At 38.3% G+C, this 23,062-nt stretch overlaps 1 protein-coding gene across 12 annotated transcripts in view; it reads left to right on the forward strand.

The window, feature by feature from the left end:
• TOP6BL (TOP6B like initiator of meiotic double strand breaks) overlaps nucleotides 1-23,062 on the forward strand; it is a 94,350-nt gene that overhangs the window by 55,155 nt on the left and 16,133 nt on the right. For 9 of the 12 annotated variants that reach the window (XR_009504733.1, XR_009504734.1, XM_059932128.1 and 6 more), the window contains 7 exons: nucleotides 676-870; nucleotides 8,926-9,077; nucleotides 11,255-11,287; nucleotides 12,260-12,406; nucleotides 16,326-16,447; nucleotides 17,928-18,038; nucleotides 21,574-21,672. Coding sequence is in view for 10 of the 12 variants with exons in the window: in XM_059932128.1 (XP_059788111.1) it covers nucleotides 676-870; nucleotides 8,926-9,077; nucleotides 11,255-11,287; nucleotides 12,260-12,406; nucleotides 16,326-16,447; nucleotides 17,928-18,038; nucleotides 21,574-21,672 (859 nt within the window). In the remaining 2 variants the exon portion in view is untranslated. The remainder of the gene's footprint in view (nucleotides 1-675; nucleotides 871-8,925; nucleotides 9,078-11,254; nucleotides 11,288-12,259; nucleotides 12,407-16,325; nucleotides 16,448-17,927; nucleotides 18,039-21,573; nucleotides 21,673-23,062) is intronic. The other 3 variants (XM_059932122.1, XM_059932123.1, XM_059932129.1) reach the window with 1 other exon arrangement.

The raw sequence follows: 23,062 nt of genomic DNA on the forward strand, positions 1-23,062 counted from the left end.
CAGACAGCTTGCTATCATAGATTTACTGAAAGAGTTTAAGCCTCTAAGCCAATGTTTGTGGACATATTTCCCTGGGTGACCTGATTAGTTTAGAGAAAGGGGGAAAGGTTCATTAACATTTCTTTTCTGTTTAGAAAAGAGCTGTTGGAAAGTAAGCAAATACCAAATTTCACTAGATTCTTTCTAGGAGAGAAAGATGTCCCAATTTTTTCTCATTACTCCTATCAAATAGTAACCTCAGACTTCTTCAGGGGAAGGTATAGCATGTGTAAAAGCAGAAACCTAAGTATCATGAAGCCAGTTTTAGGCCATTTGTGATTCAGGGACCCCTGACCCCCACCCCCACCATGCTGATCTTTGAATGATCTTGGAAACTTCTGCTCAGAACCATAGAGTAATTTTAGTGGAGGGAATATACTTTTGAGAATATAAAACTGCCATTAGTGGCAGCAAAAGCAGGAGCCACGCTATAATTCCTGAAATGCCAATTTGTCTACTTTTTCCTTTCCCTGTGATTCACTGAGTGGGACACAAGTTACTTATACCAACAAAATTTATATGGTGGATGATATAGTTATGCATATGCTAGAGGTTATAAAAAGAATTTTGAATTCCCTTTAAAATAATTTCTTAAGAGGGAAAAAAGCTAAATTTGTCTTACCTGTTTTTTGACAGTACACCAAAATTTGGTACAACTGAATTACTCTGCAGCAGAATCCATCCTGTGCTAGGATATCCAGTAATGCTCTTCATCCCTGATGATGTGGCTAAAATGGGCTTGTTGGGGGAGCTGATACTGACTCCAGCTGCTGCTCTCTGTCCTTGCCCAAAGGTCTTTTCCAACCAGCTGAATAGGATTTCTTCAGCTTCCATATCCTTTTGATGACAGAGTCCACCAAAATGTTCAAATTCATTGTCTTTAAAAATGGATTTTTATATTTCAATTCTAGAAAAGCCTCTAACATATAAACTCTGTATCTAGAAGCTGGTACGATTTGTATAAAAACAAAAATCCAATATGAAAGCTAAGCTTGAGAATTTTTCCAAGAAACTGAAAACTATAAAATATGACACGTGCCACACTGTTTTCATATAATCCAGTATGACTGAAGCATGGAATGAATGGTGCAAGAGGGAGAGATGAGGCTGGAAAAGTAGTTTGGAGTTGAATATGGTGGATCTTGAGTGCCACACTAAGGAGTGTGAACTTTATTCTCTATATAATGGGAAACCATTAAATGTTTTAGGAATCTCTAGCAGCCTTGTACAGAATGGGTGGGAGAGAGACGTCAGTAATCACTAATTAAATAAGTAAGTGAGCTGGGCAAGAGCTATTAAGTGCATGAATTAAAAGTGTGATGAACATAGAAAGGAGAGACTTATCACTGGAAGGAATCAACATGATGAGGTAACCAGTTCACTGTTTGGCTAGGGAGAGATTAGGGGCAGAGAATTGCTAAAGTTGATGTCAAGAACTCTATATCCAGAATAGGCAAATTTATAGAGACAGAAAATAGATGGGGAATGATTCTCCTGGGAGTGATAAAAATGTCCTAAAACTGATAGTGGTGATGGTTGCACAACTTTTTGAATATACTAAAACCAATTTAATTGTACACTTTAAATGGGTGATTTGTATGATATGTAAATTAAATCTCAGTAAAGCTGTTAAAAAAGATTTCCATAGATGGCCGACAGAATAATGATACTGGCAACAAGATGGAAATTATAAATAGCAGATCTGAGGAGTGAAGAAGATTACTTTGGCTTTACATATGTTGCATTTATGGTGCCTGCAGGACATCCTTTAAAAATGGCAAGCAGCCATATAGAAATTTTGGTCTGGAATTTGGAAGTGGTCAGATTTAGAGATATAGATTTTAGAGCCTCAGAGTTTTCTCCATAGGTACCTATAGTATAGTATAGTGCTATGGCTAGAGCATGACACAGGAGTAAAAATGCTAGATTCACCACTAATTAGCTGTGTGACTTTGCACAACTTACTCAACCAGCCTAAGCCTTTATTTCCTCAGCTTTAGTATGGGGATAATAATACCTACCTCATAGACTTATTTATTTTCCCTTGCAAAGATTTCTCTTGTTGTTGTTCTTTTGGGATTTGTTTGTTTTAGGGTTAACTATATAATAATCCATGTGAAGCTCCCAGCATATTGCCTGACATATAATATAAGTGTTTGATAAATGTTCAGTATTATTATGATTATATGATTGAAGCTGTAGGAGTAAAGGAAGTTGTAGTAGAGTATAAAGAACAAGAACAGAAGAGGGCCAAGGTCCTGGTATGTTAAATGTCAGCTGAGGACGTCTTTAAGGAGGAAGAAGGAGCCAGGATAGTGATAAACACTATCACTGCATAGTGTCCAAATGCATGGACATTTCATATTTTAAAACATGCTTTTTCTTAATATCTAGATCATACAGAAGAGTAGAAATAAAATATGAAAGTTTCTCTTCGTCCTCATCCCATTCTCCAGAGGGAATAAGACAAATTTTCTATCCTCTTGGAGTTTACATTTTCATGGGAAAATTTAATAAATAAATGGATGTTAGGTAGTGATAAATGCAGTGAAGATAAAATAATGTGGGTAAAGAGATAATGATGGGGATGTCATTTTAAATATTATGGTCAGTGAAGACTCCAGGTAGGGGATGTTTTAGTAAAGAGAGAGAGCTAACTATGAAAACTGGTGGGATTTCAGTTTCTGAAAATGGCAAACTAGGTAATTTAGACCAACCCTCCTAATGAAGACAAAGGCTGGATGAAATACCAAGACATCATGAAAGTATCTAACAGCTAGTGAATAGGGAGGAATTTCTGGGCCCTGATTTAGGAAAGAAAGGAATTACAAAAAACTGAGCCCAGCACTGAGGGCTCTTTTGCCCTGGGGTCATTTGCCAATTAGAGCAAGCAGCTGAGAGACTAAGACAACTTCTGAATCAACGCAGGAGAAGAAGGCTGAAAGAGTTCAGGGCCTGCTGAGCTTGGGAGTGCTGTTAAAGACATCTCTTGTTTTGGACAAGGATAACTAAAAGGCTATACTTTAAGGAGTAAGGTGAACCTGAAATAAACCATCCTTCAGTGGTGTGCATTTATTTTGGGGGCTGATTTAGGCAGGCCAGAAAATCTTAAACTTTGAAATTGGTTTAAGATGATTCTAAATTTCTAAGTCTCCCAGATGCCTTGTAGAAGCAAACAGAAATTCTTGCTAGAGGAAGATAACTGCATCTATGCTTCAAATTATTTAACAAATACTTAAATATAACATCCAGCTCCCATGTGCATGCACACATTAACATATACACACACACACAGTCAGGTACAAGAGAAGACAAGGAGGTGTGAACAAGAGCTAACAAAAACAAAAGCAACAGCAACATGCACTGGGACTCCAGATAATTGCTAATATCAGACACTGATTTTAAAAATAAAAAAAATATGCTTACTATGTTTATGAAAATGAAAGGCAAGCTTAAAAATTTTGCCAGGGAACTGAAACTATTAAATGTGACATAATTTTAAAAAGAACCAAACAAATTGTAGAACCAAAATATACAATAAGCAGTATTGAAATTCAGTAGGCAGGTTTAACAGCAAATTAGACACAGCATAACTGAATTTGCGAACTGAAATATAAGGATAGCAAAAACTGAGCAAAACAAAGCAAAGTGAGACAAAGGACGGAGAATACAGAAGAGGTACACAGTGAGAGGAAACAGTGAGACATTCTAATGTACATTTAATTCATGTTCCAGAGGAGAAGAGAGAGAAAAATGGGGCAGAAACTATATTTGAAGAGTTAATGGCTGAAGCAACTAAAACAGATTTCAAGCTGAACAATCAAGCAGGATAAATAAAAAGATATCCACTCCTTGGGACTTTCCTGGTGACGCAGTGGTTAAAGAATCCACCTGCCAATGCAGGGGATATGGGTTCGAGCCCTGGTCTGGGAAGATCCCACATGCTGCTGAGCAACTAAGCCCGTGTGCCCCAACTACTGACCCCGCATGCCACAACTACTGAAGCCCATGCGCCTAGAGCCTGTGCTCTGCAACAAGAGAAGCCCCCACAACGAGAAGCCCACGCACTGCAGCGAAGAGTAGCTCCCGCTCGCTGCAACTAGAGAAAGCCCGTGTGCAGCAACAAAGACCCAACACAGCCAAAAATAAGTAGATAAATAAATTTATAAAAAATATATATCTATATATATCCACACCTTCTAGAAGATCAAAGACAAAAAGAAAACCTTAAAATCACCCAGGGAAGACAGATTTTCTTCAAAAGAGAAACTACCAAATGTAAAATAGATAGCTAGTGGGAAGCAGCCGCATAGCACAGGGAGATCAGCTCGGTGCTTTGTGACCACCTAGAGGGGTGGGATGGGGAGGGTGGGAGGGAGGGAGATGCAAGAGGGAAGAGATATGGGAACATACTGTATATGTATAACTGATTAACTTTGTTATAAAGCAGAAGCTAACACACCATTGTAAGGCAATTATACTTCAATAAAGGTGTTTAAAAAAAAAAAAAAAAAAAGAGAAACTGACAGCTGACTTCCTCATACCAACAGAAGGTAGTAGAATAATAGTGTTAATGTCCTGACATAAAATAATCATCAACCTAGAATTCCATACCCAGTAAAAATATTCTTCAAGATAAAAGGTAATGAACCTACCTATATATTATATTACTGTCAGAATCCATACAAGAAGAAGAATTAATTCAACTGACTAGAACATAGTGTTTTGACTGTACATTCTTGGTGGGATATTCTAAGGATGAAATGAACTGCAAAGAACTCTTAAAATTCATTAAGTGGTCTTGATTCTTAGTAATAATATTGGTATTATTATATTGAAATTGTGTGCATACTTATGTAAAAACAAATAAGTAATTATGGTAACATTGTTAGGAACCAAATTTTTTAGCATAAGATAGAAGATATATGAGTGTAAATTCAAAGAAATAAGAATTTTTAAAAGTAACTTTGAGACAGAATTGAAAATACCAATGTGAATCCTCAATTTTTCTGACTTTAAAAATTATATATTTCTTAGCTCTATCCACTAAAAAACCTTAGAAGCAATGAACACTCCTGGTACTCAGAATGTGTTCTCTAAATACCACTGCTCACTAAAAAGGAGAAGTGGCTGATTCTTCGCCTAAAGTAGAAATGTACAAGATGAGCTGGGTATCTTGTTGGGCCAGAAAGCAAGGAAGTTATCAAAGGCCAATGAGATTGTGTCAAAGGATTTAGGAACTTCCACTTCCAGCCATGATCAAATAACAGGGACTGGATTTATTTTCCTACCTTGAACAGCTAGAAAAAATGGACAAATTATATTAAACAACAATTTTCAGGTATTACACAACAGATAATGCAAGACAGTGGTTCTAGAAGGAGGAGAAACAAACAAGTGAACCCTGTGTTTGCCCCACTGTACTGTCTAGAGAGAATTTCCAGGCTACAACACCAGGAGGGGATACCCAACTGGAGTCTGGTGGATCTCTCTGAGTTGAGGAGACAAAGTTCAGAGTTCAGGGAGGTCTAGACGGCTAGGATTTATAGAAAAGAGTACTGAAGAGGAAATAAATACATAGAAATAGAGCTCCAGACAGAGGAGAATCCCTGGAATGCACACAGAGCTGGGAATAGTTCCTGTTCCTATCAGCCAGGGTGGAAAGCCTCATACTTCTTAAGGCATGAGGTGGAGTCTTAAGAAGGCTTTGCCTGAGTAGTGGGGAAAAGTTAGCCATAGCCTACAGGATTCTCTAGTCCCACATATCAAAGCTTAAATGTAAGACCAATAAGACTGAAACTATTTCCAAATAACTTTACAGTGTCCCAGAGAAAAAGTTCAAGAATATTTATAGGAATACAAAAATATTCTGCACCCAAAAAGGTAAACTTCACAATGCTGGGCATCCAATAAGAAATTACTTGGCATGCAAACAAGCAGGGAAATAGGGCCCATAATGAAAGAAAAATTTCAATCAATGGAAGCCTACCCAGAAATGACACAGGTGATAGAATTAGTAAACAAGGCCATTAAAACAATTATAACTGTATTCCATGTTCAAAAAGTGAGAGTAAAGATTGAACATATTAGGGACTTCCCTGGTGGCACAGTGGTTGAGAATCCGCCTGCCAATGCAGGGGACACGGGTTCGAGCCCTGGTCCGGGAGGATCCCACATGCTGCGGAGCAACTGAGCCCGTGCACCACAGCTACTGAGTCTGCGTGCCACAATTGCTGGAGCCCGCGCGCCTGGAGCCCGTGCTCCGCAATGAGAAGCCTGCGCACCGCAACTAAGAGTAGCCCCTGCTTGCTGCAACTGGAGAAGGCCCGCGTGCGGCAACGAAGACCCAACGCGGCCAAAAATAAAAAAATAAAAATTAAAAAAAAAAAAAGATTGAACATATTAAATAGATGAAAGAGATTTTTTAAAGACCCAAATTGAACTTCTAGAGGAAAAAAATATAATTTTCAGGATGAAAATAATACTGAATGAAATTGATGGCAGATTTACACATTGCAGAAGGAAAGATTAGTGAACCTGAAGACACAACACTAGAAACTAAAGTGAAATTAAAAAAGACTAAAAAATAAACAAAGCATCAGTGAACTGTGGGATAACTTCAAGTGGCCTAATTCGGGGATGTGTAACTGGAGTCCTGCAGGGAGGCAAGGCAGATAAAACATTTGAGGAAATAATGTTCCCCAAATTTCCAAATTTGATGAAAACTATAAACCTGCAGACCCAAGAAGATCAATGAGCCCTAAACGTAAGAAACATGAAGAAAATTATACCAAGCCACACCATAATCAAATTGCTTAAAGCCAGTAGTAAAGAAAAAATCTTAAAAACAGCTAGAGATAAAAAGACACATTACATATTGAGGAACAAAGATAAGAATTACCACAGATTTCTCACTGGAAACAGTGTAAGCTAGAAGAAAATGGAGCAACGTCTTTAAAGTAATAAAAGAAAAGAAAACTGGTAATGTGGGATTCTATACCAAGAGGAAATACTTTTCAAAAATGAAGGCATAAAATAGATAACTAATAAGAACCTGCTGTATAAAAAATAAATAAAATTCAAAAATTAAAAAAAAAAATGAAGGCAAAATAAAAAATATTTCAGATGTACCAAAGTCTTCATCACCAGGAGACCTGTATTATAAGAAACGTTAAAGGAAATGCTTTTGGCGGAAGGAAAATGGTACCAGATGGAATTCTGGATCTACTCAAATAAAGACGAGCACTGGAAATCATAACTATTTGGGTAGATATAAAAGATTTTTGCCCTATTTAAAAAACCTCTTCAAAAGATAATTGACTGTTCAAAAATATCAACAGTGTATAAGACTTAACAACATATGTAGAAGTAAAATGTGTGACAATAGCACTAACGCCAAGAGGGGAGAAATGGAAGTACATTGTTGAAGGATTCTCATACTATACATGAGTGAACTGTTACAATATCACTTGAAGGCAGACTGTGATAAGTTAGAGTTGTATACTGTAAAGCCTAAAGCAATCCCTAAGTTAATACCACAAAGAGTTATAACTAATAAGTCAAAAAAAGGGATAAAATGGAGTTATAAAAAATACCCAATCCAAAAATAGAAAAGAAAAAAAAGGAAATAAAATACAAGGAACAAATAGAAAACAGGTAACAGGATGCTAGATTTAAACTCAGCCATAACAGTATTCATATTAAATGTAAATAGTTTAAACAACCCAATTAAAAGACATTCACACATTTTGACTCTTCAGATATTCCACTCTTATTCTGAGTTTGCAGCACCTAAAATCTCCCCTGGCTCTAAACAGTGAATGTGTTGGCCTCAGCTAAAGTGTTAATGCCTTCTTGGATTTGTGATGGAGACTTCATTTATAGGCACTGCCTCCCTTTGCTCTGTTGTGACTTTCAGTAATGCCCCAGTGCCTACTGGGTAAGGATTTTAATCTTCACACTTAATGCCTCATGTTTACCCTATGAAAAAGAGGATGAAAACAGAAAGATACAGGAAAATATATATTCTGGTCTTATTAGCCTTGGTTCAGGGGACAAGAGAGTTTAGGCAGTCGTTCTTAAGTGGGTGATTTTGCCCTCAGAGGACATTAGGCAATGTCTGGAGACATTTTGATCCTTATGACTGAAGGGAGAGGTGATATTGGCATCTAGTGGGTAGAGGCCAGGGATGCTGCTAAACATCCTACAATGCACAGGACAGCCCCACAATAAAGAATCATCTGGCCCAAAGCGTCAACGTGCCAAGGTTGAGAAACACTGGGTTACAGGGAGGGTGAGGGTAGGAATGGGAAGTCAAGAGAAGGAAACCATTTAAGGGCCTACCTTCCTTAGTCTTGGTTAGAGAGTAGGTTGCAGAAGGTGAAGTGTTTCCCTCTCAATCTGAATATACTCAAATACTTACTGGGAAATATTCCTTTGTATATACTTTTATTCTAGCATGTATCACATCATATTACAGTTTACTGGTTTTTACATGCATCTCCCATACTATAAATATAACTTGACGGTAAGTATTAAATCTGTATATTCATCTTTGTATCCCCAGAACTTAGTACAGTGTAGTGTTTAGCCTGTGGTACCATTCAAACCTATGATTTAATGAGTAGGAGCAGTAAATAAACGAATTGTCCCAATACTATATTTGTAGCTCACACTCATTAAACCCAAAATAAATTCCTGGGGATTCTAGTGGATCTATCTCTGGCACCTCACACCTATCCTTAATGTGGAAAAGGCTTAATATGTAATCGCCTAGCACACTAGTTTATTTCTGAGAGTGTGAACCAGGTCAGTGTTGTGTTTGTTTTATGCATATAAATACAGTTATAAAAAACTAAAAATTTGCAGTTTTCTTTAGCAACTATACATATTTCTATATGGACCTTCAGGTCTGCCTCTGATATTGCCAAATCCGGAGCAGCCAACTTCTACTATCTTCAAAGATACCTCTTATTTCATTAACTGGAAGAAATACCACTTGTGTATGGTGCCCAATTTGGATTTCAATTTAGATAGAGGTAAATCTCTCTCTCTTTGTTTGCATAGGAATAAAGAACTCTGGAGAATATTAGAGAAATGCAAGGAATATAAATAGCAAGTATATATAAGAATAGGGCCTAGTGATCTGATGGCTTAGGTTGGGGGGTACAGGTGGGAGTCTGGCTAAGTTTGAGATTCCACATGAAGTGAGTCAAACAGGTGTCAACAGGCAAAGCCCCATCAGAGCCTAACCGTTCTGGCATTACGTGTTGATGATGGTTCTCCTCATTTCTACTGCCTTCTCTATTCCTGGCCCTCTTGATGTAGTCAGTGGGCCTTCACCTTCCAGGGACTTGTTCAGAGGGTTTCTATTGTACCTTAATCCATCAACTCTGGGGTTTTAGAAAGGTTAGTAAAGTTGCAAGGACATCTTTGAACTATCGCGGAAGAGAAATATTTCCCAATGAAATGAAAAAATCCATATAAAATTACTTAGAAAAATTATACTACTACATAAAAGCAAGGCAGGAGTATAAACCATATAGTAATAAACCTAGGAACCTGACTGTACTATTCATATAGAGCCTAACCACATTGGCTTTGGGTGAATCATACTGAAAGTTGGATGCTTAATAATTAGACCAACAAATAAAACTGAGAAATAGGAATATGCAACCATGAGCTGATGTCTAGGAGCTTTATAGTCTTGAGTTTGACTGTTGTTAGCTAGAATCCTTTGAAATTTAGAAGGCAGTCTGTTCAACTGGATCCTGAGGAAGTTCACCAGTAGCGAGGAGGTATTCTAGAGTTGTGACTGGTATGAGAAGATTGAAGCCTGCCGGTATAGGGAAGTACCTCCGGGGGAAAGATAGAATCTTCATCTTGGAAGTAGGCCTCGTGGTAAGACACTTTTTCTTGAGTAGGTAGTTATTCCAGAGGGCGGAATGAAAGAAGAGTGTCCTCAGGCTTCTGGAGGTAAGTGGTTTTGTGAAGAAAGAATGTTTGGTCTTAATAAGGCTGTGGCCACAGCTGTGGGCTGCCCCTTAGCACTTATATGGGGCCATCAATGAGGGTGAAGTGCTTTCCTTGCTCCCTTGGGTAATGGCTGCCTACCGCACCACCTGGCCCAATGAGGGGGAGTACCTACTACTCCTCTTCCCTGGCAAACTGTGGAAGATGTAGTAAGAGAACAGTGTCCCCTAATGGCTCTGCTATTGTACCAAAGAGAGCCTTTTGGAATTGGTTTGGCTTTTATCTTGGGGGTGTGTGTGTTAGTGTCTGGGTACCTGAGTCCAAATCCTGTTCTCTCTTCCTGGTTTTAACCCTCGCTAGGAGGGTCTTAGTAACTTGAATGGTGATTCATGTTCCTCTGAAATTGAGGCAAGTGAATGTGAGTGAATGATATGTATTATTGTCTATTACTGTTATTTGTTTAAACTGAATTGGCTATTTAGAAACTGAAAAAAATCCCTGAAAACGTCCAAGATGGGACTCTTATGACGTTCTAAAAACTGGTTTTTGCATAGGCCTGAGAGGAAGTTAGCTTTCTAGAAGGAATTGGTATTTCTCTTCCTGTGTCTTTGAGATGTAAATAATCTACCTGGGCTCTCAGGAACTTTAACTACCTGTGATCCCTGAGAGTGAAGAAAAAAAAAAAAAGACCTTTTTAAACTCTAGCAACAAAACTGTGAGATCTCTGTGTCCATATAAATAAATGTGTCTATGTGTACCTTATAAATATGAGGTGTCTCTGCCTCCAAATGGCACTGCCAAGATTGGTTTGTGGATGAGCTCTGTTTAATTGGCTCAAGAGAAATTAAGCGCTCATATAAACTCTCAGAAATATAAAAGAAACTCCAGAATGAATTTCAGTTTGACGTGATATGGGAAATATTCAGTACTGAATGGATATCTGGTATTGAAGCTAGCTTAAACTTGTTGGTTTGATTAATATAGACATGTCTTTAGAGTCATCAGTGTTAAGTATAATACTTCTGTTGTACCTAGGCTTATTTTGAGATCAAATAAGACCATATTTGTTGCAAATTTGTCAGCAAGGAAAATATCTTGCTATGATGAAATTTTAAGTAAATGTAAATGAGATAAGCGCCTTAAGGTAAACTCTATAGGAATAATTATGTTTTGGGAATGTCTATCTAGAATAGTTTCTCCAGCTTTTGATAACCATGTTCTGCCTGCTGTCTGCCACACACAGTGGGGTATCACTCCAGGACCTTGCTTCAGACATGTAAGATCCCCCTATCCATTAAACCACTGATGTCTCTGAAAAAAAAAAAAAAAAATTTTTTTTTGGTCTTAACAAATGGGATGTCATGCCATCAGGATTTTTTAAATCTCGAGGGCTCTCCATATCTCCTTTTCTCTTTCATTTTTATTTTCATGCTTTGTTGATTTCCTTCATTTTTTGCCAATTTGTGATGCCTAAACTTGCTCAGTTAATTTTGGAAATGAATAGCGTAGAAAATGTCCGCACATGTCACCTTCCCTCATTACAGAACCAGGATCCACATGGAGGTACTTCTCTATATGGATCTGGATGGAATTTAGGACTATAGTGATTATATTCTAGAAAAAGACCATAGGGATCAGATTACTTGGGCATACAAATATTATTCTGTGGTTAAGAGCACAGATTTTGGAGTTAGTCTAAAACAGTTCCACCACTTCCTGTCTCATGTTGGGCAATGTATTTAACCTACCTGTGCCTCTTTTCTTGCCTGTAAAAGAGCATAAGACTATGTCCCATGCCATAGTGTGGTGAAGTCTGAATGTTGAGATAGTACATGCCAAGAATTTAATGTGGTACGTGGCATGTGGTAAGCATTCAATACAAGTTAGCTGTTATCATTATCATTACTCTTACTAGCTATACCTACTTTTTACTAGCCTCTTATTAGTGATACCTACCTTAGAAAGTTACATGAGGAGTGAATGAATTTCCTGTATAATACGTCCCAGTAAATTCTAAGGAATGCTGTTTGGTTTGCATTTTATACACCCAGTTGTTATTTTGATGTTCTTCCTGTGAGTCACTATTATTTGCTTTTATCATGTGGGTAGAGAAACAGATTCAGGAGGAGAAGGGAGTGTTCAAATTTAGATTTATCTCAGATCCCTCTTTGTTTGAGGTATAGGTTGTTTATTCACTTAGCATTTTGAAGGCTTTACTTAGGATACTCTGTAATATCTTGTCCTCTAGATTTGGTGCTTCCAGATGTGAGTTATCAGATGGAATCCAGTGAGGGGGATCAGACTCAGAATATGGACCCCCAGGGACAAACTCTGCTGCTTTTTCTCTTTGTGGACTTCCACAGCGGATTTCCAGTCCAGAAAATGGAACTCTGGGGTAGGTATAGGAGAGTGGGGCTGCCAGCTTGGGTGTGCTTAAATGTTAAGAGAATAAAGAAGGGAGACTTTACATGATGCATAAATCTGAATAGATGTGTTTCTGTAAAATAACTCATTTCAATGAAAAACCTTGCTTAAATAAGTTAAACAAATTATATGCTCTACGGGAAAGATGTATATCTTGAAGCCTCACTTAGATGATGACATTCCCAGATTTGGTTGACCAGAAATCAGCAGACACTTCCTGTTGGTCCCTACAGAGTATATTACCTTAGATGGGTAGTTCTCAACCTCAGCTGCACAATATATTACCTGGGGAGCTTCTAAAAAATGCCCAAACCTCACCCCCAGAGGTTCGGATTTCCTTGGATTGAGGTGGGCCTCAGGTATCAGTATGTTTTTAAAGCATTTCAGGCTTGAGAACTGTTCACCACCCTACTGCTTTTCCAAGTGGAATCAAGAAAAGTTATCAGTTTTACTTGGCCTTAATGCAACATCTCAGATTGAACACGAGGAGCTGTGGGAGTACATTGGTATGAATGGCTTTGTGTGATTGCCACATCAACCTCTGGAAAGGGAGAAATTGTCCTTGTTCAGGCATACAAATGCCTTTGGCGTTTATCTAGCAGATAGGTGATAACCTGTTATCAGAAGGTCTCTCTGTTAGTGGTAAAGCAGTGATTTCACTGTTCTGTGGTCCATGAAACACATGCATCAGAATCACCTGGAGTATTTGAAAATGTGCAGCTTCCTGGGCAAGGATTAACTCATTGTTTTGCTAATGTAAAAATCTGGTATGGCTCAAGAATATGCATTTTTAACAAGATTCTCAGGTGATTCCTAAACATAGTAAAGTTTGAAAACCACTGAGTATGAGTATGAGAGTTGGCTTATGCATTTTTAATCCAGTAAAGCCTGAGACATAAATTTAAGTGTTTCTCAGTGCCCTCCTAAACTTTGAAGGAAGAAGCAAGAAGTGGAGCTTATAAATGTCTGGGGAAATGTTCACAAGCCTTCCTTTTGGTGTTCCTGATACGTTTTTGGGTTATTCTTTCTTTGTGGGCGACTGTTTTTTCTTGGGACTTTACTCTCTAGGCGTTCCAGTGCTATTTGGTGTGGCCCTGCTTCCACTGAGTCATAGAGAAATGAGACAGCTTACAACACCAGACCAGAAGACCTCACATTGCTGCCAACTATTTGTTGAACCTGTGGGATTCTTCCTACTGCCAGCCTTCCATGCCTCTCCTACCTTTTTCCATCATGTATATATTCTTTAGGAGAGAAGCACTGCTTTCCAGGGCTCTGGCTTGTAACTCTTTTATTTGAGGAGCTGGTGTTCTCTGGTGCCCCACTGTGTCCATTCATTAAGGCCCTGGAATGGGAACATAGAAGAGACCCAAACTAATGAGGCTTCCAGCAAGGAGGTCAAAGGTGAGAATGCCTAGGGCTATTATCCGACCTGTGCTGGCATGGACAAAGACTTATAAGAGAAGCAGCTTAGTATGGTGGAAAGGACTTCAGGGTACAATCAAGAGACCTGGGTTTAATTTTAGTTCTGCTACCAAATTCCTTAACGATTTTTTGGGAAGCAAGTTGCATAAATCATCTGATCCTTCCTTTTCATATGTTTAACATGAGATTTTTAGACTAGGTGCTATCAAAGGCCCTTCCAAGTCTAAAGACCCTCTTAAGATGTAAGATCTGCTATCTTTGACAGTTTTTTTTTTTTTTTTTTTAAGGTTGGTCTGCTAGAGGGAGCACCATGTTCAGTCTTCCCTAGGATGACATAAAATCTGGTACCACATTCTGAATCCTATTAAACATACTTCCTCAGAAACCAGGGTTACCTATCATTATTATAGTACTGTGAGAGTTTGTACACCTCTGTTTAGCTTGACTCTGAAGGCCTGCAGCATCTCAGGTAGTGGTACTCAGTACTGGTTAAACAGAAATCCATCACTGCATTAGTAAACATAGTAGTTATCTTTTAAAATTTCCTTATACATCTGAGAGTTTAGGACTAGCCTTTGAAGAAGATGCACCGTAAGGGTAGGTAGGTATAGATACATGGATATAGATATATGTAGTAATTTTATTTTCTTTTCCCCCTCTTCTTTCTCAGATCCTTGAAAGCTTTCTCCAGAGCTCCTTTTAGGAAACAGCTTGTGCAGAACTACAGTCTGTTTCCATGTGTCTTAAAAAAGAAAATCACTTAATTGGCCTTCTGCCTACCTTGTCATGGTAACTTTTCTATGATTAACTCATTTTGCCACAGTGTTAAAGGCATCTGGTGGTATCAGCAGTTTTAGGGATGAAACTATAGCTTTTTAATTAAATGTCTGCTTTCAAAGGGGCTCCAACTGATTTCTTAAGGCTATTCTTAGGACCAAACTATAGAAAATAGTAATCCACATGATATCATAGCAATAGCGATATTTTCTCTTTGAATATTGCAATGTACATTTCAAAACACTTTATATATATTATCCCAGTTTATCTGCACAAAATACCCATGAGAGCAGGTGGTATAAAGACACTTTCTGTACTAAAATGAGAAAAGTGAAGTGACTTGGTCACTATTAGTTGATAGTAGAATTGACGCTAGAATCTATGTTCTCTTCATTCCAGTTCCAGACCCCTTTTGAGCAGAGCAGTTCTTCCCTTCCCTTCCAGGAGAGCATCATGGTGCCTTGTGGTAGAAAATGTTCCTTCTGACTTGCATTTTTTTTTCTGACTTGCATTTTAATTGCAGCCCTGAGAAAAGCCAGCCAGCCTTACCTTTGAACAGACCATACAGGGAGTAGAAAAACACTGAAAGAAGAAAGATTAATTAAGAAGCATTTTCTCCAGGTGCCCCAAAAAATAAATTTGTCTTCCTGTATTGGTTGTATCAGGATCATCAATGCTGGCATATTGTTTAATGACGTATTTTGCCCATCGGTCTCACGTGTTAGCTTTTCTGAAGGATGCTGAGCAGTGGTGCCTATGGTTACTTTATCAGAGATAGTCCCTCATTTAAAAAGACCTTATACCAGCAATTCTCAGATTGTGAGTTTTAACTTTTTCTTTTTTTTAAAAATAAATTTATTTATTTCATTTATTTACTTTTGTCTGCGTTGGGTCTTTGTTGCTGTGTGCGGGCTTTCTCTAGTTGTGGCGAGTGGGGGCTACTCTGTTGCGGTGCGTGGGCTTCTCATTGCAGTGGCTTCTCTTGTTGCAGAGCATGGGCTCTAGGCATGTGGGCTTCAGTAGTTGTGGCACGTGGGCTCAGTAGTTGTGGCACATGGGCTCAGTAGTTGTGGCTCACAGGCCCTAGAGCGCAGGCTCAGCAGTTGTGCTGCACGGGCTTAGTTGCTCCACAGCATGTGGGATTCTTCCCGGACCAGGGCTCGAACATGTGTCCCCTGCATTGGCAGGCAGATTCTTAACCACTGCGCCACCAGGGAAGCCCTTAACTTTTTCTATACCACAGCGTATCTAAAAGGATTGATACCCTGACAGTAGCAATGGCTCACCACAACAGTGACGCTCAAATAGGAACAGAGTAGAGTTAGACATACTCTCCAGGAGGTTTTTCCTTTCCTTTGGGAGCCACCAGTATCATTGTTTATAGTATATAGCATATATTTCTGTTTCTGATGTGAATTAAACAGGATTCCTCATTTGATTCTTCAAAAATAATGTCATTCTTCACTTTAATTTTAGTGAGCTTTCGTTCATTTGTAAGTGGGAATTGGGTAGGTTTGTAAATTGCTGGGGGTTTTTGTCTAAAAAAGTAATTATCTGTGGATAGGCAGAAGTGGCTTCTTTTTTCAAGCAGCCTCTTTCCCATTCTCAGCCCTGACTCACAGCATATGAACAGCAGTCTTGAAGTGGTCATTCTCACTCAAGGTTACCAACATTCTGCCTCCCCTTAGGAGTCCACACTTTGCTCACAACTCATCTCAGTGCCATTCTCACGGAGAGCCACAGTGTGGTGCAAGATTCCATCCAGGTCGCTGTGGACCAGGTCTTGGAGCAGCATCACCAGGCTGTCAAGGTAATAAGAAATTCACAACTCCCTTTCTCCTCTCTCTAAGAAAAAGATAGAGTATATGGCAGACAGGGCCTGAGAGCCCTTCCTCCCTGAATGCTTCTTCCTCTCCTCTTTGGTCATCTGGGCTGATCTTTTAAAAAATATTTATTTATTTATCTGGTTGCACCGGGTCTTAGTTGCGGCATGCATGTGGCATCTAGTTCCCTGGCCAGGGATCGAACCTGGGCCCCCTGCGTTGGGAGTGTGGAGTTTCACCACTGTGCCACCAGGGAAGTCCCCACCTGGGCTGGTCTTATAAACTGAATCTAGCCTAGGAACTTGGGCTTTAACTTAGATGGGTCACGGTAACCAGCTTGCTTAGTCTTATCTCCTAGTAGGTGAGTTTGAATAAATACGGGCAGAACAGTAGACCAGGGAAAATGACTGATAACATACCTCTTTTCTTTTCTTTTTTTTTGAGTGTGAACAAATTTTATTTTCTTTTTGGAACACATGACTTACGATGTGAGTGTGTTTTTTCACAAGCAAAAATGAGCTTGGTTTTGCCTGCCTGTTAGTTTGTTTTCACCACTCCCATTATACCAGGGGACAGGAAAACATTTATAAAAGAGGAACAGTAAACACTGAACCCAGGACACTATATTCATTCTAGGTGGTTTTACACATTGAAGTATTTTTGTATATTAATTATTAATTTGTAGTGTCATTAATGTCTTCTTCCCTCTTTCACACATTGAAGTGCTATATTATTGACTATGAGTTCTGGATTAATTGAAAGCACATGCATGCACTTGGCCTGAAAATTTTTTTTATTGAAGTATAGTCGATTTACAACATTGTGTTAATTACTGCTATACAGCAAAATGATTCAGTTATACATATATATACATTCTTGTTTTATATTCTCTTTCATTATGGTTTATCATATGATATTGAATATAGTTCTCTGTGCTATACAGGACTTTGTTGTTTATCCATCCTATATATAAAAGCTTACATCAATGCATAGCTATCTTATCTATATATTTCCCCTTCCCACACGTTTCTAGAGCTGCTGTTTCATTAAATCTTACATTCTTCCGCCATTTCCTAATCCTTTATAACATCACTTTGTCTTCTTACCTGACTTTTTGAATCCCTCCATCCTGTGTACTTTTGGTAACACATTTCTTACTTCATATGGCCTCCTTTTCAGGGAAAAGACAACTACACTAAAAGGGTAAAGCTTAAAGCTTTTTGTTTTTTAATAGTAAGTATATCTGTTTTGTTGCTCAGTGTCTTACTACGTGTCTTTTCTGAATGTATCTATGTCAATAAGTCTAAGTGTCCTTTGTCATGATCTCAGTAAGTATTTTTGGTGGAGGGGGAAGAATTTTTGAAATCCTGCTCTGACTAAAATCTTTGGTCGCTTTGTGATTCTCTGAACCAGCAGTTTGGGGTTATTATAAACTGCGGTCTCCCGCTTCCTTGTTTTATTCTCTAGGCTCATCAGAAACTACAGGCCTCACTCTCAGTGGCTGTGAAATCCATCATGAGTATCATGACTGGAAGCACAAGCAGCAGCTTCCGAAAGACATGCCTCCAGACGCTTCAAGTTAGTAGGAGGTTGGGGATGCTTAAAAGTGCCAGGGTTTTAATGACATTCTACTACCTATCTGAGTAATATGTGCAGTGCTCTTAGAAACATTATTTACTTTGATCCTCCTGTGATTCTACATAAGTAAGTGTTTTAAGAAATGTTTGTTGAATGGATAGTGATGCGTATACTATTTTATAAATGAGAAAACAAGTTATTTAAAATTTCTGTTTCCTTTTGATCATACAGGTAGTTATAAGCAGAGCTAGGATTAGATCAGTGATTCCCAATTTCTTATTGAAGAATGTTCTATTACCTCATGGCAACAGAATATACTGAAAATGAGCAACCATAAGCATTACATGTGTTTGGCAGTATGGAATAGTGTAACAGGGTTTGGAATCAAAGGCCTGAGTTCAAATTTTTGCTCATTTGTTTACTAGCTAGGTGGACTTAGGCCTGTACTGAACTTCTCTGAGTTTCATCTACAAATTAGAAAAAAATAATAGTACCTCACAGGGTAATTATGAAGTTGAGAGCTAAGTGTGAACCTGCATAACACATTGTAGATTCTTTTTTTTTTTTAATGCTAAAGTTTTAAGTTTTAATACATTTCATCTTAAATTGTCTTAAGTAGTATGCAATGGCTAGTATTTTATTTTATTTTATTTGTTTGAATTTTATTTTATTTATTTTTTTAATATAGCAGGTTCTTACTAGTTATCTATTTTATATGTATTAGCGTATATATTTCAATCCCAATCTCCCAGTTCATCCCACCACCACCCCCCCACCCCTGCTTCCCCCCTTGGTGTCCATACGTTTGTTCTCTACATCTGTGTCTCTATTTCTGCCTTGCAAACTGGTTCATCTGTACCATTTTTCTAGATTCCACATGTATGTGTTAATATACGATATTTGTTTTTCTCTTTCTGACTTACCTCACTGTGTGACAGTCTCTACAAATGACTCAAGTTCATCCCTTTTTATTGCTGAGTAATATCCCATTGTATATATGTACCACATCTTCTTTATCCATTTGTCTGTCGATGGGCATTTAGGTTGCTTCAATGACCTGGCTATTGTAAATCATGCTGCAATGAACACTGGGGTGCAAGTGTCTTTTTGAATTATGGTTTTCTCTGAGTATATGCCCAGTAGTGGGATTGCTGGGTCATATGGTAACTCTATTTTTAGTTTTTTAAGGAACCTCCATACTGTTCTCCATAGTGGCTATATCAATTTACATTCCCACCAACAGTGCAAGAGGGTTCCCTTTTCTCCACACCCTCTGCAGCATTTGTTGTTTGTAGATTTTCTGATGATGCCCATTCTAACTGGTGTGAGGTGATACCTCATTGTAGTTTTGATTTGCATTTCTCTAATAATTAGTGATGTTGAGCAGCTTTTCATGTGCCTCTTGGCCATCTGTATGTCTTCTTTGGAGAAATGTCTAGTTAGGTCTTCTGCCCATTTTTACACATGGTAGATTCTTAATAAATATTGGTTTCTTTCCTTCCTTCCTTCCAGTGTGTGCTGACCAAATTATCAGAGGGGTAACACATTCTTTCCATGTCACTTCATTTTTTTGTACTTTTTTTCTTGAAAAGATAGTGTAATATACATAAAATTTAAAATAATAACTAATAAACTTTATCACTTAATTTTTGCATATTATCTCATATACATTATACTATATAGTCATAACCAAAGTATTTTATATTCATATATAATTTGACCTTTTCCCCTGTTTCAACAGTCTTAAAATTTTTATTGGTTAACCAATATTCCACTGTATTAGTTTAATCTAATTTAATAAACCATTCCCCTAATGACAGACATTTAAGTTGTTTACATTTTTTCTGCCAACAAATAGTACTTCAGTTAATACCTATATGTGATCGCTTGCTTCTTTTGAATTATTTCCTAGAATAAATTTCTATAAATGGTAATGGGTCAAAATGTATAACACCTTTATAATCTAGTGCATCTTCTCACAGCTTCAACTTTCTGGGTCATGTGGGTAGCACAGTGAAAGTCAGCCCTAACTTTCATTCTAACTGGCTATGAGATCTTGGGTGGGTCACTTCTCCTTTGTGAATTTCAGTTGTCTCATCTATAAAATTAGTGTGTTCATCCCCAAGTTCCCCAGGGCTGCTCCTTTATAGTCAGGGGTAGCGCCACAAGTTTGGGGGCCCTTGCAAAATGCAAAAAAGGGGGGAAGCAGTAAAGATAGTAAAGTATAAAGCTTTTAAATTTCTTCTGCAGTTTCATTTGACTTGTCTGGTGTTTTTTATTTGCTAGTTAATGTTCTCAGTAAAGAAAAATTAAAATTTTACATTATTTGTATAAATTTTATCATTCATTTTCATTCTGTGTGGTGCCAGTTTTAAATGCAAATATAAGAGCATTTAAGTGGTATGTGGCATTACTGAAATTATGCAATTTATATTTCATTGCTCGAGCATGCATATGTATTTTGTTCTAAATAGAATTATGGAAAGCTGCATGAAACTGTAACTGAGCAGGACCCTATGGGGCCTTTCCTATAGGGGAAGACCCCTCCACCCATGTCCTCTGCTTTAGCTCCTCTGTGAGGTACCTAGATAACAGTATATGATGCACATTTCCTGAGTTGTTTTATATATGTTTTAAAAACCCTCACCAAATGGAGGATTCTAACTACTTGATGACCATGAGCAGTAGCCTACTGGAGCCTGAAGACTGATAATGTTACCTCCTGTGACACCACCCTGTTACCTCACCATCAACCAGTCAGAGAACTGTGCATGAGCTGATCACATAACGTGCGACTCCCTCCTTCACCTGGCCTTTAAAAATACCCCCCTGAAACCCATCAGGGAGTTCAGGTTTTTTGGAGCATTAGCTACCCTGGACTCCTTGTATGGTGCCTTACAGTAAACACTGCACTTTCCTTCATGACATACATACATACATACATAAATAAGTAAAAATAAAATGAAATGAAATTAGTGTGTTGTATTAGGTGATTACTCTGGCCCCTTTTAACTCTAATATCCTATCAATACAATTCTATACTAAAAAGTAGAGGTTGTTACCCATTCCTTAATGGATGCAAACTAAATTACTGTTCCTTTCCTCCCTGAAAGATTTATCTGGGGAAAAGTTCCTATATCAGCCTTAGTTGTTCAGTAGAACCTCTGCTCTCTTGGAACTTGTTTTAGAGGAGAGCAGTTTATATAACCTCTTCACGAACAGATGGATCTCTGGGATATTTATCTCCTATAGAGATAGGAGAACAAAGACCTTGTTTGAAAGATCTTGCTTAGGTAACAGAAATTGGAAGATATATAGGAGCCACAACTACCTGTCTCATGTCAAGTATCCCAGACCTTCTTTCTACTTATCCTGTGTCCACAGGAACTAAGGAAACTTCTAATACAACATGAAGGATGTCAGTGGTTTGCCTTGCTATTAGTCTCGATCTCTCCTCATATAAACTTCCTGTGGGTACTTACCCTTTGGTTGCCAGTACTGGAACTCAACATATTCTGTCTCTGGCCCATTTTAGGCAGCTGACACACAGGAATTTGGGACCAAGCTGCATAAATCATTTCATGAGATCACCCAGAACCGATTTCTTCACCACTGCTCACGTGAGGTGAAGCAGGTAAGTGTAAAGTAATAATAGGTACTTTGGTGGAAATCTTCCATATTGATGTATGAGAACCCTGAATACACAATGGGTAGGTGTAGTACTTTAGACTGCACAATCTGAGGTTAGCCTTTTAGCAAGGAAGCCTGTGGTTTAGAAAAACTTTGTAGAACATAGTATTACATAGAGGTTAAGAGCATGGTTAGAGATGTCACTTGAATTCCATTTCTGCCACAAACTAGTTGCATGGTATTATTATAGAAGCTATTTATTCCAAGTCTCAGTTTCTTTATCAGTAAAATAAGAATGATGCACACCTAAAATGATCGTTGTGAGGTTTGAATAAGATAATGTAAGTAAACTGCTAAGCACATAGCTACTTTTATGAGGATGATGATATGATGGAATTCCTATGTTTAGTTTTGCCTAATGAAAAACATACTTTTATCTATTTACCTTTTTGGATGCTGGAGATACAGAGTTGCATTAGTTGGGGTCTCTGCCCTCATGGAGGTCAGATAGTTATAGGCTCCTCTAATGAGTGAAGAGAAATCATAGCTGGGAAATTTTATGTATTTCCAGATTCTGGGTGTAGGTAGTAGTAGTGTTTCAGCTGAAGCCCACTTTTCTGGCTCTCTTGGCAACCATCAGCAGGATTGACTTTTCTGGAATTAAAGTGTAAGATGAGTAAATAAAAGAGATTAAGAGGGAAATGATTATACAGTGGCTTCTGGCAAAGATAGAGTAACAGGGACCAGATTTACCCTCCTGCCTGAAATAACCAAAAATCTGGACAATAACAAAAAAAACAACATATGAAACAATGGTTCTCAAGACATTGGGCCTCAGACAATGGATGGGATAGTCATTCCTGAGAGATGGAAAACAACGAAGTGAGCTCTATGAATGCCCTTGCACACTGCTTAGAGAAAGTACAGAGACTGTGGAACGGGGAGAAGGAATCCAGGCAAAGCCTAGTGGTGTCCCTGAGTTGAACAGATGAAGCTAGGAATCCAGGGATGCTAAGGTAGCTTAAGCTTTCAGGGCAGAGTACCAGAGAAGAGAGAGCTGCACAGAGAGAATTCTGGAGATCTGCAGAGGCTCCTCTCTCTAGTATTCAGTTGAGTACTGATCAGCTCATTCATGTGAAGAAACCATCCAGGTAAAGAACCACTCAGAAGTATTACAGGGGACAATAGGCAGAGCTTACACAGGGCTGGGAATAGTGCCTATTCCCATCAACCAGAGAGCAAAGTCTTATAATTTACGGAGCATCAGGTAAAATACTAAGAATAGCCTTGCCTCAGAAATGGAAAAAAATTACATCTACAATAAACACTCCTTGGTTCTGCCTAACAAAGCTCAAAAGCAGAAGCAAGACCTAAAAGGATCAAGTGGTTTCCAA

The sequence above is a fragment of the Balaenoptera ricei genome, chromosome 8 (assembly GCF_028023285.1).
Source record: "Balaenoptera ricei isolate mBalRic1 chromosome 8, mBalRic1.hap2, whole genome shotgun sequence".
Taxonomy (NCBI): Eukaryota; Metazoa; Chordata; class Mammalia; order Artiodactyla; family Balaenopteridae; genus Balaenoptera; species Balaenoptera ricei.